The 18,392-nt window shown below is 39.0% G+C and overlaps 1 protein-coding gene across 1 annotated transcript in view; it reads right to left on the bottom strand.

Moving 5' to 3' along the window:
* Positions 1–18,392, bottom strand: part of HCN1 (hyperpolarization activated cyclic nucleotide gated potassium channel 1) — a 308,732-nt gene that overhangs the window by 24,709 nt on the left and 265,631 nt on the right. The window contains exon 6 of the mRNA XM_054715271.1: positions 6,509–6,749. Coding sequence (XP_054571246.1) covers positions 6,509–6,749 — 241 coding nt within the window. The remainder of the gene's footprint in view (positions 1–6,508; positions 6,750–18,392) is intronic.

Raw genomic sequence — 18,392 nt, 5'->3', positions numbered from 1 at the left:
TCTCCAGCTATGCTTGATAGAAAACCCTGATTCTCTCAACCCCTGAGCTATGCATCAAAATGGAAAAAAAAAATCCTCCATCTGCTCTTCATTACCAGAAATTCCTTTAACAGCACATGCAAAGTTTATCACCACAAAAAGAAGCATTTGGATAACACAAGTAAAATGTAAATACCAAAGAGTATCAGTAATCACAATTTAGCAATTTTTGTTTTCAAAAGGAGAAATATCATTAGAAAATTACTCAAACAATTTTATATCCTAAAATGAATCATAATCTGATAGACTTATTTCAGCTGCTATAAAACCCCATAACTGGTGGGGTTTTTTAATAGATACTGAAATTTAAGAACTAGACAGAGGCACATTGTAAAAAATTAAATGCATGAATTAGAATTACACATAAAGATGAGAAAGTATATTTGCCTCACGGGGATTTTATGTTATTAGGTTCAAGTTATGGCCTGGCCTCTAATTATAAAAAGCCCCAAAGGTCTGGGTGAACATCACTGGAATACAAGGGAACCAAGAATTGAAATAAGGACTTTTTAGTTTTCTCCTCCTTTTCTTTTCTCTTCCTCTTTTTCTATTTTATTAAAGAGACCATGCATGATAGCTTCAAAATATGCCTTCTTTTTAAAAAACATATTTCTATTGATTTCAGAGAGGAAGAAAGAGATAGAAACATCAATGATGAGAATAATCAATCAGCTGCCTCCTACTAGGGATTGAACCCACAACCCAGGCATGTGCTCCGATGGGGAATCGAACCAGTGACCTCTTGGTTCATAGGTCAATGCTCAGCCACACCAGCCAGCCTGATCAAATGTCTTTTTAAGGCTCCCCCTGATCTTCATAAGTGTCGCAGACATTGGATTTACTCATCTGTTCTACACGGATGCACTTATACACGACTTTATAGAATCCTAGGGCTGTGAGGTGAGGATACAGATGCTAACATCTCTCCCACCCAATAACCTAGCTAAACTAGGGATTGTACATTATCTGGTATTTCTAGGTGGGCTAACACCCGCAAAAAGATCTGTCAGAGTTGACTTGACAGCATTGAAGCAACTATTTCATGAGCCTGGCCTAAGGGCAGAACAAATGAGGAAGAGAGAGAAAAATCTCCAAGACTCATTGTTATTCTCTGCTGCTGCCTCCTCTTTCTCCTAAATATAATAGGAGCATTGGGCCAATCAAGTTGTGAATATACCATCCACTGAATCCTCACACCTTCTAGAAAATCAGCCTCAGCTTTTAGAAACGCATGAGAGGCGCAGTGAACTGTAAGCTAGAAATCAGCAGATCCCTGGTCTCCTACAAACCATGCACAGCCCCCGGGGAGGGGTTGCCTGTCTGGTTGTTCAATCTGAGGCTCTCAACTTTAAATTCCACATGATCTTTATCTGGTCACATGCATTTGGGACATAAAAATCCTAAATATGCACATTAGGTGTATAAAGTACTTGGCGGTCTCCTGGAGGCTGGCAAAACATTAGACACAGTTAAGCAGCGTTTAATGCCAAATGGTTTATCACAACAACTGACACCGGAAGTGGGCTCCTGCTGGTAGGCTTATTCACATGGCCACACCTTCAGAAAAACGTATTTTGACATCAGGACAATTAAGTGACGGAATTAATTAGAACACTTTCGTGTGAAAAGAAAAACGCCCCTTAAGAGGTGAGTGGGTAGAGATACTAACAATGAAACACCTTCCATTAGGAAAACAGAAAATTTTCTTTAAAATTATGAACTATTGAATAAAAAAAGCATCATTTGCAATTTTAATGAGGTATATCAATGCAACAGAATTTTCTCTTAGTGGATAATATATTGATCATATGATTAATAGGAGGGTCAGGTGAGCAGACAAATCTACACTAATAAAAGAGTAAGATGCAAATTGTCTGTACCTTTGCGACACCCGCCAGCCAATCAGGAGTGAGTATGCAAATTAACCCAGCAAAGATGGCAGGTTAATTTGTATACGCAGGCACCATCCCAGCCACTCCAGGCCTCTGGGCAGCATGGGAAGGCGGAAAGGCAGCTCCGGGTCAGAGCAAAAAGACAGCTCCAGCTGGAGCGAAGGCGGTGCCGGCAGCCAGGGGAAGGAAGGCCCATTCTTGCATGAATCTTCGTGTATCGGGCCTCTAGTAGACTATAAAACAGTTCAACGTTTACACCCTAGAGGATCACCATGTCTCTCTTGGAAAGCAGTGAGAACGGTGGACAACACACAAGCTGTGGGTTCAGATTCACAGCTGAGTTTGAAACCAGGCATTGTCCCTTTTCAGCTCCATGCCCCTGGCCATGTGGTCTAACTTCTCTGAGGCTCATTTTCCTCATACGTAAAAGGAGAACTATAAAATTTTCTTTGCCCTGGCTGGTCTGGACAGTGGTTAGACCAAAGGGCCACAGGTTCCATTCCCACTCAAGGTCACGTACATACCTATCTGAGTTGCACATGCAGGAGGCAACTAATTGATGTGTCTCTCTCATGTAGATGTCTTCCCCGGCCCAATCCCCCCTTTCCACTCTCTCTAGAAATCAATGGAAAAAATATCTTCAGGTGAGGATTAAAAAATAAATACAATTTCCTTCACAGGAGAAATCAAGAGGGAGTCCAGGAGCCCTTTCTTACAAGCAAGAGCCTCCCTTAGCTCCCAAACTCATTGTGTCTCCATCACCTGGCCCCAGCCAGGAGGACCAGTCTCAGCAGACACTGGATGCTCAGTCACCATCACCATAATTCAAACACAATCTTTACAAAAGGCTAAGGGGCTGACAACACATCTGATAATGTGGCTTATACTTCAGTCATTTCTACATCGCCTTATTAAATTTTTCTTTCTAAAACCTAAGTACCTACTAAAAAAATAAGCTCCACACTGGGACATCCTGTCTATTTCCCTCAATGCTGTCTCCCCAGGGCCTTAGGCACGTTCCTAACACACAGTGGACACAGTGCCTGCTCCTTTACTGCGCTCCCTCCCCTAGAACTGAACTGGGGAACACTGACTGCCACCGCGCATGTGCTGACCTACCGTGCTCCCTCCCCCACCTCAGCATAGAGAGACAGAAAACAACCACAAAAACCTGTCTGAGTTATATAAAAAAAAAAAAAGTATTAATCTAGAATTACTGTTCTGTATTATTGTAGAAATAAAAGTCAGGTTAGGCACAAAATACAAAACTCCGATTTTGACCTTTCTTTGAATAAGTCCCCTTATCACTTGGGACACTGTGTTTTGTGTACTAATTATGTTTATTTAATCCGGACATCTTAGCCAAGTGGGAAGAGCATTGCTCAGCTGATCCCTGGCTTTTCTGTTGAACTGCCCTGTGAACTGGCCAAGCTCTGTTTACACGAATATAAAATGAGTGTAATACAAAGGTCTGCTCTGTTAATTTCAAAATCTCATATTAGATTCTGAAAGAGTTATGAATTCTAAACCTTAACATGCTAAGTAGAATTTATTATTCTTAGATTCTAACTGCCTTTCATTATCTCCTTTGGTGTTTAAATCAAATAAATATCAATTGTGTGTGTAAAGAGAGATTGCTTAAAATTAAAATAGGGAATATATTGTTTAGAAAAGTTTTCTTACTCTTTTTAGAAATGAGGAAATCCTGAGATACCCAAAGTCATCTAGGGGATCACAAAGTGAACAACATAACCACAAAATTACAGACCAACGTCACTTGTAGATAGAGATGCTACAATGTGTTGAAGAAATAATGCAATAGGACAAAGTAGTTTTTAATCCCCAAAATGATCTCATTGGCACAAGGACAATTTAATCGACTTTACTAACAGTTTCACCCACATACATCCAGGGAGGTAAATGTCCCAGCTGTGTATGCAATCTTACTCACATCAGCACACTCAACAGTATAGTAATTAAAAGCTTCTTTGAATGCACAAAACATGAATCAAATGTAGAAGTACATTCTAAATGCATAATAAAACTTCCAGAAACTTCTTTTTAAACTTTTCTATGACATTTATAACACCACCCCTCCTTTTATTGCCTCAAAAACGTTTTACCTCCACACCATCTTCTGCCAAACAGGGCTCATAGGCTATACTTTTACTTCTTACTTCACATCTTTCAATTGCTCTCTCTTTTTTCTTCATTCAAACATGAAAGACCCCTTTTGATTCTTAGATTCTCCTAATCCTCTCCTTTTTCTTAGCACAATCTTTACAAAAGGCTAAAGGGCTGTCAACACAAACTCACAAGAAGGAAGAAGGGTAGGATGACAAGGGAAGACAGAAACTTCAAAATTGTCCTTAATGGTTGAGCAGAAGTCAAAGAAGCTAATTTTTTGAGTTGTATGTTTTACTCAGCAATAGATTGATGAATAAGAACCTTATGGTTATTTTGATAAATTCAACGAAAGCATTTAATACAATTATAAACCTTTTCTAATAATTATTTCTTAGCTGTTATTGAAGAAAACATCTTAAACTCTTATTATTATTACTAGAGGCCTGGTGCACAAAATTTGTGCATGGGGTGTGTGTCCCTCAGCTCAGCCTGCACCCTCTTCAATCTGGGATCCCTCAAGGGATGTCCAACTGCCTGGTTAGGCCCGATCCAGGTAGGGATCGGGCCTAAAGGGTCAGTCGGACATCCCTCTCACAATCCAGGACTGCTGGCTCCAAACTGCTCATCTGACTGCCTTCCTGATTGCCCCTAACCGCTTCTGCCTGCCAGCCTAGTCACCCCTAACTGCCCTCCCCTGCCAGCCTCATTGCCCCTAACTGCTTTCCCCTGCTGGTCTGGTCCCCCTCCCGCAACTGCCCTCCCCTGCAGGCCTGGTTCCTCCCAACTGCCATCCCCTGCAGGCCTGGTCACCCCTAACTGCCCTCCCCTGTAGGCCTGGTCACCCCCCAACTGCTCTCCCCTGTAGGCCTGGGTCCACCCCAACTGCCCTTCCCTGCAGGCCATTCGCCCCCAACTTCCCTCCCCTGCAGGCCTGGGTCCACCCCAACTGCCCTTCCCTGCAGGTCTTATTCCCCCCAACTCCTCTCCCCTTCAGGCCTGGATTCCCCTGCAACTGCCCTTCCCTGCAGGTCTTATTCCCCCCAACTCCTCTCCCCTTCAGGCCTGGATTCCCTTGAAACTGCCCTTCCCTGCAGGTCCGGTCACCCCCAACTTCCCTCCTCTGCCGGCCTGGTCACCCCCAACTGCTCTCCCTTGCAGGCCTTGTCCCTTCCAACTGCTCTCCCCTGCTGGCCATCTTGTGGCAGCCATCTTGTGTCCACATGGGGGAAGCCATCTTGTGTGTTGGAGTGACAGTCGATTTGCATATTACTCTTTTATTAGATAGGATTATCGTATCATAAAATACAGTTGATTGGTTCTCAACTCTTATTAATTTGATTTGAATAATTTCTCTTTATAACTATGGAAATTTTTCTGTTTAAATAAATTTATTTCTTATAACTTCGTTTAAGTTATGTCATTTTTGTGCAGTTATGAGAACAATCTTTAACCTTTTGCACTCGGATGTTGAGTGTGACTCGACACGGTTAGCATTAGAATAAAGGAATCGAGAAAAAAGCAAGCGAGTGCAAAGGGTTAAAGGATGGTGGATTATTGGCTGCAAGGCTGGTCTCAGAAGGAGGCAAGATGAAATGCAACTATGGATTTTTTTATTATTGACACTAGATGTTCCCCATTTACCCCCCTTTGCTCACCTCTACCCAGTCCCCACAACCTTTCCTCTGGCCATCACCTCACTGCTGTCTATTGTCCATGGGTTATGCATTTATGTTCCTTGGCTAATTACTTCACCTTCTTTCATCCAGCCCTCCCATCTGATAACTGGTTGGTTACTGTCTAATAAACAAACAAATAAAAGTGTGTCTCCAGTCTAGACTTCCTGAATCAGAACCTCTGACATTTGGAGCCTGAGCATCTTTGACTTTTAAATGGCTTCTCTGATGCCACACTTGCCATCTGATACCTGAAGGAAGACAGGTAACTACCTGTTAATTTCAGCATGAAGTGGACTTGACCAAGACTCTGCAAAGCTATGAGAAGTGCCATGGAGACACAGAGTTGGGATACATTGATTCAGATGGAGAAGCCTTCAAAAGGGGTAGAAAATGATGATGTCTGTGAGGGATGAACAGAAAGTAACAAGGACCACTTAATAAGGAGAACTTATTTAGCACCTCACTGATGAGAATAAAAAAAGAGTTTCACTAGAATTCTCTCCTACAGGATAAATCGCAGATATTGGAAGGCAGACTTATTGCCTTTTTCTAAAGAAAACATTCCAGTTTTTGGTGTTGAGGAATGTTTAAACATTAAGCTTGACAAGGCCTCATAAACAAAAAAACATGCCATTATAGACACTTTTTATCAGAATTCCAATAGAATTTATATTCCAAACCAGCAAATCAACATTCTGACACCTCCAGAATTCTAAGGAAGACACATACTGAAGCAACTTCATGTCATCTCGGTTGTGTTTCTTTGGCACTAACCTCCGAAGTACGAGCCGTCGGTCAGCTTCATTTCTTTACTGGACTTTGTGATGACTCCAGCAACACCATGCTGAATGAAGTACATTTTTTTCCCCACAGCTCCTTCTCGTATGATATAATCTCCAGGTTGAAACACCTCGAATCTCAACTTGCTCAGCATGGCAGTCACAAAATTGGGGTCAGCGTTAGCAAACAGAGGCATCGTGGCCACGAGTTTCCGACAGTTGAAGTTGACTATCTCCTAGAGATGGAAAGAGTAAACCAACATTAGGAGCGATATTATTCATATCAGCAAGAAAGCATATACTAAAATTATATATATCACATAACATCATAATTCAAATTCAGAACCCAAACCTACATAAATTCTAATCATCTACATGTCTCTGCAACACCAGGGCTCATTTTATCGCCGTGTTGGAATTTTGTATTCACAGTTCCCAGTGTGGTACAGGCATATATTACATATTCAGTACATGCTAATTAAATATATACAAGTCTCAGCTTTTACCACTTCGCATTTATTATTCTTTATGTAGCATGAGAACTTCTAAAATGTGGGAGAATTTTAGTCTCTCTTATCTTTTTTATGAAGAAAGGAGGCCACATTATTGCCTATTAGCTACATCACGACTGCTTCTGTGCTCCACTGTGTTGAACGATCTAACTCACGCCTACCAATAGGAATTCTGAAATGGGGCCCACTGCCAGACAACAGCTTTTCAATGTTTTTCCCTTAACATTATTCATGTCGGAGTGAGAACCACGGAGAGCGCAGAGATGGGTTCCATAAAGGAGTTTCTAATTCTAATCGCTACTTGTACATTTGGCCGGTTTCTAGGCTAGATCAGAAAACCCCTCCTTCAAAGCCTCTCCTGTTTCCATTGGAAGCCTTGGACTGGAGAGAGGTGGGAGTCCACTTTTCCTGACTTGTTTTATTTCTGGGCAGGAATTCTAAGCTAGAAGAACTACATGTTTAATTTCATTCTGTGGATTCTGGTCTAGATATGTCATCTCTCTGAACCAAACAGGGACCGACCAGCTTTAATCTTGCAAGTCAGATATGTAACAGAATAAACAACAGGCATCTAAAATTTACCACAATGCCATTTCTCAGAAATGTTTTCTTCAATGAGCTCTCAAAAGAAAAGGGTAGGGCCTGAATTTTTTATCGTGTTTAAGACACATAATAACTTAAGTAACCTCAGTGAAGAAGTGGATAGAGGGCAAAAAGAAATGGAGATCTGAATTCCCTGCTTTGGGGAAGTAACTTATACAAAACTCTGAATTCCAAGACTAGGAAAGGTGGTTTCTCTAGTCTTGCTTCATGAAATGAACTGCTATGATCCCAGGATAGGTTAAAAGAATTCCAGCTGATACAGCGGGCACAGAAATTGGGGTCCACCCTGGAAAAGAAGGTCATGCATCCTCAACAAGATCTCATGAGTTTAGCAGAGCAGAGAGATGTCTCTAATAGTGGAGCTTCATGGAGAGTTTTAAGTATTTAAAAATCAGCAGCAAGAAGCAGAAAATGAACATGGCACAACAAACAAAAGAAAGATGTTATATGTGGCACTTGGTGTGGCATCATCCAAGACCTCATAATGACAGTTGACTGCATTGGGGACTGCATCCCAGGACAATTTTGTAGACAGTTTTAACTGGTGCTAAAGAGTTGTGGTGGGTGTTGGGGTTACAGTAAGGTTTAGCACATAGTAAGTGCTCAATAAACATGCATGCATGTATGGATGGATGGGAGGAAAGAAGGTGAAAAGAATGGAAAGGAGAAAGGAAGATGAAAAGGAAAGTAGGAAGTTGGCCTTTCATCAGTAGAAAAAAGTACTCACAAAGCCCAGTTTTATTCCTCTTGGGAACAGGTACCCAAAACGTTTACAATGCTTTCTTAAGCAGCCAACTTGAGAAACAAGTGTTATGTGTATAAAAAAAATATGTTTTTTAGTATTAGAATACCTCTATACAAAAACCACATGAAGATAAATGGTGAAATGGAATGAAAAGAAACAAAGGTATGTCATTAAAATGACTGAGTTGATTGTTTAAAAGGTACTTATTTCACATGAAAATTACACAGAAGAGTGCTGTTGGGGAAAGGAAAAATAAGTCAGATTGCAGAGAAAATAAGAGTTTCAAACAAAAATAATATACTCCTTACACCTATGTTCTTTCATTTCAACTCTACAAATGTTTCTCTTAATTGTTCTCTCACTTTTCATTTTAGAAAAATATTTGAAAGTTTATTTTACAAACAATTACACTAGTGTTTATCTATCTGAATAAGTCCTCTGTGATTCATTGCATATTCAGGGACACCTGCTGGAAGTGCCTAGAGTATGATATTGCTAGATAATTTCATATTATCACTATTGCTGGAAGGAATTCATTCTCTCTCTCTCTCTCTCTAACTCTTATTTCCATGTAAACACTATCTGATTGAAACTGTGAATTCTAACAAGTATTTGATAGGAAACAATTAAACGAGACAAATTTCTTTGCATTTCTCTCCTTTTCATATTTTAGGTTGCATTTCATTGATGACTAAGCCACAATCTATCCACTTATTCCTTATGACCAGTGGGTCATTTCCAGTTTTAGGCCAATACAATAAACCTATTATTGCCGGAAACCGAACATTGTCACTTGGTAGTTATGTGAAAAGGGAACCCGGGAAGGCTGGTCAACCTTGAAGCTAAAGGTCAGAGCAAACCACTCCCTATCTAATTGAGACAATAGTAACTGAGGCAACTTCCCCACCAAATAATCATGTAAATCCTTATTGATAAGATAATCTGTCTGTTACTGGAATTACCTGCCTAAGGGCAATGGGTGTATCTCAGAACCCCAATAAAAGGGATAGCAAAGGCCAGAGCAGTAGTAGTCCTCCCACTAGAGGTGGGCTCCCGCCTGGCCCCCCATTTACCCAAATTGATTCTTTTCTAGCGTCTTTTCATTTTGATTGCGGCCTTCTCCAGAAACCGGACCTGAACGGGAACCCTGAAACACGCGGGACGTGACAAGGGATCCCACATATTATGAATATTGTTTTTTAAAATATATTTTTATTGATTTCAGAGATAAGGGAGAAGGAGATAGAGAAATATCAATGATGAGAGAGAATCATTGATAAGCTACCTCCTACATGCCCTCTACTGGGGATTAGGCATGTGCCTTGACCACTGTTACCTCCTGGTTCATAGGTCCATGCTCAACCACTGAAACACACTGGCCAGGCTGTTATGAACATTCTTGAAGTGGCTTATAGGCTGCTTTCTCTTGAATAGTTACCTCATGTTGTAATTGCTAAGTAATCAGATAAGCATGTATTTACTTTAGTAGACACTGCCAACAGTTTTCCAAAATGATTGTTTTCCTCACATAGCAGCAACATATAAAGTTCCAGTATCCTGCACCTTTGACAGAATTTGATGTTATCATAATTTTTGCCACTAGCAGGCATGAAGAAATATTATTTTCCCCTTTTCTCATGGTGGTTTAATCTTACATTTATATAACAATGATTAATATTGTTATGCTCATTATGGGTCAGATGAGTACCTATTCAGTGAAGTGCCCAGTCAAGAGTTTCCCCTAATTTTTCCATCTTAACAGTTCTTTTTAGCATCCTGACTGAGTTCTTTGTTGGGATATGCATTGCACATATCTTCTCCCTGTCTGTGGTTAGCCTTTTCATTCTCAATGGAATGTTTTACTGCTATTGTCTTATTGGCAATTTGTTTAACTCTATGTCAATCAGGAAAAATGGGATTTGATGTATTTAGATGGCTTCAAGGAGTATTTATATTAGCAAATAATTTGTGCTTTGGAACCATGCAGACTGAGACAAGGAGAAAGTTTCAGCAATATTGTTTGGTTATAATTAAAATAAATAGCAATATTTTAAGGCTCCCTTTACACTACAATTCCTTATTGATAACTTAAGTATTATTATAGAAAGTTCCATTGTGTGAAACATTTAGTTTCCCTCCATTCTGCATTAATTTATTCTACACAGTATAGTTCTAAAAAAGTTTAAGCAGGATAGCTATAAATATAATTACCATCATTACAAGAACGAATCACTGAGTAATCTTAAAGAAACAGAGCTGCAGTGACATTACCAAACCCCTGCACCCAACACACTCTGTATTTTACATGGTGCAGGCACAGAAGAGCTTTCTTCTAAGAACTATATCAGATGGACAGTCAAATGGCATCCAAGCATTAGAAACAATAAGTACATTTGGTCAAATCTATATCAACTGGTACTCTGTCACCAAGAACATCCTAAAAATGAATTGTTGCTGATGTTGCCCTATTTTCTCCCCAATTTAGTGACCTGGACTAGTTACAATCAAAACAGAGTAATTAGATACCTCAGGGTTTTTTCTTTAAGGCAGGGATAATCTGAAGAATGAACATACTAAAAATAAGAGACAAGCTGAGTTTTTGCTGGGTTTAAATACTGACAAGTATTAATTTATTTTACTCTCATAAAAATCCTATGCCTTAGTTATTATTACTACCTCGTATTGAAGAAGATAATGGATTATCTGCCCCAAACCACACATTCACAAGAGGAAGACCTGTGGTTTGTCAGGCAGCCCCGATACCTAATTTAGGATATTGATGGAGTATAAGAAGTCCACTTGCCTTTGCACATATCTCCAATCGCCACCAACCCTGAAGATTTTGATGTTAACTCTAAATTTGTTCTTTTGAACTTTACACATTTTGAGAGTGTGACATGGATATTTGTTGACTGAAATGACAAACTCATGGCGTTACACTTTTTTATTATTATTTTTAGTCTGTTTTTATTCCCCTTACCACAAATATTTTAAAATATCTAAACCAGAATATCTTCATGTGTAGCATGCACGCTCGTTTGCCACAGTTTTTAAAACACTGTCTGTATTTAATATCTTTTTACTTCATACAATTAGGCGATCTGACTGGCTTCTTAAATCAACAGAATTTAAGACCTTTGCATGTAAAGCAATGGAGTGCAAGAAGAGAGCGTGGGACGAGTATCTATTGTTTGTGAGGCCAGGGTCAGTGTGCCCTTCACTTCTCCCTTTCTAAGAAATGCTTCTGGCCACTCACCTCTGGTTCTCCTTACACAGCCCCCAAAGGAACATACTTTAATTTCTTTACATGAAAAGGAAGTGCGATGAAAGAGGAAGGGAACACGATTTATTAAGCACCCATGTTAAGCAGATAGTTTACATGTTATATCTAATTTATTCCTGGGAGAAAACAACCAAAGAATAAACCTGAATTTGTTTTATTTCCCCACATTTACAGAAGAAAGACGATAGTGGAGCTTAGAGAGGGAAGAAATCCATTGCCCAGACCATGATGCTAGAGTATCTCTAGAGAGACTATTTTATCTGACTCCCACACCATTGAGCAACCAACCCCACCTGGGGCCCCCTTCTACCTGGATCAAAGTCATAGGAACTTAGCACCCACATCCTTATATTTCTGTCATTGTCTATGCTTTAGAATAAAACATAGTCACTTTTAGTATAACTCTTTTAATCTAAAACTTGACCCATGTCAGAGCAATATCTATTGCTTTAATCAATTTGAGTGGCACATTTTATTCAATGTACATATTTTCAGGGCAGATTATTAAATGGCAACACATTTACTGTTGTGCAATACATGGGTCTAGATTGAAAAGTAAACAAAAATGACCTTGTTTGTATTTATTTTGTGATTCAATTGCTATGGAAATATAGCTACTTTAACAATTATTAAAAAAATTTTTTTGGTGGCTTCCATCTCTTTTTTTAAAAAGTGATTTTCTTAGAGGAATTGGGGGAGAGAGAGAGAATCATCGATGTGAGAGAGAAATAATGATCATTGGCTGCCTCCTGCATATGTCCAACCAGGGATTGAACCTGCAACCTGGGTATGTGCCCTGACTGGGACTCAATCCAGCAACCTTTTGGTGTACCGGATCACGCTCCAACCAACTGAGCCACACTGGTCAGCACAACAAAATTTATTAAACTTAAATTGGTCTTTTATTTTTAATGTAATTCCTAGAAAATTTAACATTTCTTATGAATTGCATTACATTTCCACTGGACAGAGGTCTGCTGCCATACAAACATGATGCCATGTGGAAGCGGATTTGGAATATGGAAAGCATTTCTAGATTTGTTTTAAAGCTTCATGTTAAATGTTATTTAATGAAGAATTCAGCAAGAGAAACAAAGTATAAATTTTCAATATTATTTACACCTTGAAGAGATTAGTGAAAACAAATTGTGAAACTTCCATAGTAAAATGTGATTTAGTCGGACCCTGGAAAAGACAAGACTGAGATCACAAAGCTTCTGAGAAGAGTAAGTCAGTATCTGGAAACGGCTAAAATTAATTTTAAGAGACCTCCCTGAAAGCTCTAAGGCAATAATACATGAAGCATGTGAGGTGATAAAGAATAAATATAACAAAAACCTTCCTGTCAGCTTCTGAGCAGCTGTTCAGCGTCCCAGGAGAGAGCACTTGAGTGTCCAGTGCAGAGGATGGTACTGAGGCGGGGAAGTGTAGGTTTGTGGGTGTGATGCAGGACCGTTCTTGGGAAATAGCACAACGTATTCAGCATTACTCTGTGGGACCTCACCCTCATCATGGCTCTCACATGGAGATGGCATCAATAAAGACAAAAATGGCTTTAATGGCCTGCCAATGGTGGCATTCTCTTGTATTTTTCTGAGAAAGATGATAAACCTGGGGACATATTTATGGTATTTTTCTAAAATACAGTTCACCAGGCTTCAATCCAGATTCAGAGAATCTGAATATAAACCTTTAGGGGATATGAGTCAAAATCTCTACTTTTAGCAACACATTCCAAGTTATAAGAGGTGGTGTGGAAACTATGGTTCCTAAAATAGAGAAGTTCTGAGAGTTTACATTTAGTTGAGGAAGATATATGTATATACACATATATATGTATGTATGTATATTCTGTGTAAGATAATTGTAAAGAATAAAATAAACATGGGTTAGTTTCTCTTCCCCCTCCCCACCCTCCCTCCATGTCTGACCTTAATCCCTAATTCCAAAACTAACTTGCTCTGTATCCACAGAAAGGGACTCGAACTCTAGAAATCTTAACCTTCTCATCTATAAACCAGAGGGAACACTAGCAACTCTATTGTAGATGACTGCCATGATTAAACAAAGTTCACTTAATGTTCTCTTTTACTAACCTCATAATTATTAAACAATATCTGGTTAAGATCAAATAAATGGTAGAGAATATATATTCTATAAAATTTCAAAGAAATAATGATTTCAATGTAATTTAGTAAGGAGATATAGGTCTGATTAAAAAAAAAAAAAGTTGAGTTGGGGACTGTATTAAAGACCAAAGTTGAGGTGGGTGCCAAGAAATGACAAGATGTTCTTAATAAATAAAACTCCCTTTTGGCAAAAATCCAGGCATAAAATACAGGATTCTTATGATAAAGCTGACCTGTTGATACAATAAATTTGAAAAGTGAATTGTAAATTAGATACACATTTCATTTTTTAAATAAAAAAGGAAACAAATAGAAATAATTTAAGAAGTAGATTTTCCTCAGCATGCCCAAGTGGATTATATTGATCTGGTGGTTTGTCTTCTAAATTGCACGATGTTGACTGAATGTATAAGAAAATCCAGCCATACAAGCAGATCGTACTGCTTAAACATTTATCTGAACATTGACTTATAAGTTAGGCACTACTTCAATTTCCTAAACTCAAAGCATGTCCTTAGATTTCTGTGTCCTAGCAGGGAGCATTTACAACAAGCTATTTCTTTAGTTGTGATCATCTTGTCTTAGTTTGTAAAGGGAACTTTTATTGCAACTTCTAAATATTTTGAGTATCAAAAATTATGTACTGAATTTCAAAGGTAAGAGGTATTTCCCTTTAATAGAGGGTGGGGTAAAAGTAAGTTTACAGTTATTCGTATGGGAAGAACACAATAATTAATAAACATCAATACAAGAATAAAAAGCTACTTTTGTCTCACCCTGTATTTATGTTGGGGAAATTAAAGGAGTTAGTGATAGAAGGGAAGACTTGCTGAATTAACATAGAGTACCTCCTTCTTAGTTATTATAGTTTTTCATCTTATTAAAGTACTTTTGTTTTAGCAAACAAATTGTATTTTTTTAATCTTTGAAAACAAAAGTAATATACACACATTTCTTAAAATACATAAAAAGAAAAAAATCTTTGTATTCTCATCTCCTTAATAAAAGTAATTTAATGTGTTTATGTATGCCCTTAAAATAATCTTTTATTCACCTTAATATAGTTATCACAATATACATTCAGTATTTGCTTCTTTTCCCCTACACTTTTATAACATTAAATATTTCTCATTATAAGACTTGGGTCTCATTGCCATTCTTTTCAATGGCCACAGAATATTCCATCTTGCATTACTCATAGTTACATTAAGAAAAATACAATAGCTATAAAGAATACACAGTGGCCTCTTCAACATTGGCAACCTTTAGCATTTTCACCATAACTTGTTTTGAAACCCACCTATATCATTAATTGCTAGATTAATAGTCTCTTCAAATTATGAGCTAAAAAGTAATTAGCCTAAAATCTCTGCCTATACAAATGGCCCATTATGATTAAGTGGCTTAAGTGAAATCGGCCTGCTTGTAAAAGATGGATGGGAACAAGATGAATTTTGAGCTTAATTTAGAGATTCAATGGTATTAATGTTTTCTGTAGTTGCAATTTTCATAAGCATCTACTATGATTTTGAGGAGTGAACTCACATTTAAACCTTCCAGTGTGAATGTAAAGGAAGTCTGAGATGAATTTAGCCTTAGCCTAGTCCTACTGGTTTGCCTTCCTAGAACACAGGAGCATATTGCTTTGTTAGGTGCCACGCAGGATTACAGCAGGTGACACAACATTCTCATAGCACTCACTTAAATTTGATCATAAAAGAAGAACAAAAAGAGGTAGAAAAAGAACAAAAGGCTACATCAAAAAACTGCATATCGGCAACGGAAGTGTTTGTTATGGACTGTATTTGAGCCACACACAAGGGTCTGTGCAGCCTGCAAGCTGTAAGCAAGCTTCGACTTGACAGAGTTAAGCCCACTTGACAGAGTAAAAACAGGTGGATGTAAACTGTCCAACACAACACAAAGGTGGCCATCAGTGCGTTAAAATAAAAAAAAAAAATTCTTAAAACAGGACCAGCGGACAGTAGAGTGAATTAATTCTTAGAGAAGGTGATTTGGAGAATTTGACAAAAACCTACATTTGAAATTTCATATAATCCACATAAATTCATTTTCATCACTAACAGGTGAGGGATAGAAATAACCTGTGCCTAACAAGACAGGCACATGTGCATGGATGGCGGGAAGCAGGTGGGTGTCCGGAGACAGAGACCACTCAACACTCACTTTGATGTAGAGGTAGTTAGATTCCAATGGAGCATTGTGTGCGCTGACAAGGGTTTGTTCCCCCCAAATTCACATGCTGAAGGCCTAAGGGCCAATGCCCCCCAGAATGTGACTGCATTTGGAGGAGAGAGGCCTTTAAAGAGGTAATTACGTTAAACGAAAGCTACTAGGGTAGGCCCTGATCCAATGTTACTGGTACCTTTAAAAGAGGAATTTTGGACACACAGAGACTCCGAGGGGCGGGGGGGGGGGGGTGTGTGGGCACAGAGAAGAGGCCATGGGAGAACTGAGGGTGAAGGCGGCCACCCGCAAGCAAAGGAAAGAGGCCTCAGAAAAATCCAAATCTGCCAACACGTTGACCTTAACCTTCCAGCTTCCAGACTGTGAGAAAAGAAGCTGGCTGTTGTATTTTGTTCCCGGAAAGTGAACAGGCTGGGCTGGTGGGTGTGGCTGAAGGATGGAGCTTCCCCTGCTGGGTATCCACTCAGATTCAGCAGCAGCAGCCCTGAAGGTGAGGCTGGGGGTTGCGGGGTGTGGAACACAACCACACACTTCAGCCTCTGAGATCTTCCAAATCCAGGGGGAAGAAATTAAAAAGAATATGTTGTCAAACGAAGACAGGATTTTGCTTTACTTTGGTACTGTGAAGCTTTGGGCCTTCAGGTGACCAGAGCGGCACGTGGATAGAAATGGCGCTGGAGGAGTGAAGTAGGATTGGGTGCTATTTTATAAGGTTGATTTTTAAATTTTCCTAAAATATATATAACAATATGCATAATTTTACCTATTGAACTATTCCTAGCTGTGCACTTCACGAACATATTCATAATGTGTAACCATCGCCACTGTCTGTACCTAAAACCTTCTCACCCTCCTCCACAAAATCTCTATAGCCATTCAGCAAGAACTCCCTCCTCCCGCCCCTCAGTCCCAGGTCACCGCTGTTATACTTTTTGTTACTGTAAATTTGCCTATTCCAGGATCTCACATAAGTGAAATTATACATATTAGCAAGGTTTTGTAGTCCTAGTAATAAAGAATGCCACTCAGAGGAATACTGGGGTGAAGGCAGTGATGAAGCAATGGTAGGAAAACTCAAGGAAAAGGCCCGTAGTCTGGCTCTCCCTCCTTACAGTAATTAGTTCTCCACTCCCTTCCAGTTTCCATGATTCCCTTCCCCCACATCCTTACCAGCGCCTGTCATCTCTTGTCTTTTTCAGCACAGCCATTCAATAGGTGTGAGGTGATATCGCACTGATTTGCATTTGGTGAAATCATTTGCAATGATATCTCATGGGTTTCGATTAGTGAAGTTTAATACTTTTCCATGTACCTGCTCGTCATTTGAATTTTGGAAAAAAATGTTAATTCGGGTCATTTGTCCATTTTTTAATTGCACTAGTTGTTTTCTTGCTATTGAGTTGTATGAGCTTCTTATATATTTTAGATATTAACCCCTTATCAGGTGTGTGGTAAGCCAATGTTTTCTCCCATTCCATTTTCTTTCGTTTCCTCTGCAGAAGCTTTGAGTTTGGTGTAAGCCCACTTATTTATTTTTTATTTTCTTGTTTGTGCTTTAGGTTTTATATAGAAAAAAATAATTGCCAAGACCCATGTCAAGATGGTTAAGTCTTTAATCTATTTTTTATAATATTTTTTGTTGATTTTTAGAAAAATAGGAAGGAAGAGGGAGAGAGAGAGAAACATTGATGTGAGAGTGAAACATTGATCAACTGCCTCCTGCATGCCCCCTACCAGGGATCGAGCCTGCAACTTGGGCACATGCCCTGAGCTGGAATTGAACTGGCAACGCTTTGGTGCACTGAACAACATCCAACCAACTGAGCCACACCGTTCAGGGCTCTTCAATCTATTTTGAAATTTAGTATATAGTACCTGCATTTCTCTGGTAATGAGTCATAGGCGACTTCCTACATGTCTTCTATTTTTAGTAATGCATTTTAACTTTGCTTCATATTTTTTTAATGTCTTTATATCTTGTCTCCACAAGCATATAGTAAGAATTTTGAGACTGGAAATGACATTTTATTATTTACCTTCCCATCGCACCTGGATTGATGTCCTGCACACATTAATAAATCTATTTGTTTTCTAGAAACAAGGGATGCAGGAGAAAAGCTCTGGCCAGAAGAGAGATGAAGACCTAATTTCTTTGCTCGGTCATGTGACCACGAAATGACCAGGCTACTTACATAGCTTTTCTAGCCTCTTGTTACTTTGACTGCTGTATGAGTAGCTGCTAATTTATAATATCTCTGTATAGCTTTACAGCACTATGACTCTAGCCTGTTTTAGTTCATTTTAACTAAACACATTTTTAGAAAGTATTTAAAAATATCAATATGTACTTTTAAAAATGATTTAGAATTGCACTAAATAAATACGCATGCAAATTATGC

The sequence above is a fragment of the Eptesicus fuscus genome, chromosome 4, assembly GCF_027574615.1.
Source record: "Eptesicus fuscus isolate TK198812 chromosome 4, DD_ASM_mEF_20220401, whole genome shotgun sequence".
Lineage (NCBI taxonomy): Eukaryota > Metazoa > Chordata > Mammalia > Chiroptera > Vespertilionidae > Eptesicus > Eptesicus fuscus.
This window is presented reverse-complemented; position numbering and strand designations above follow the sequence as displayed.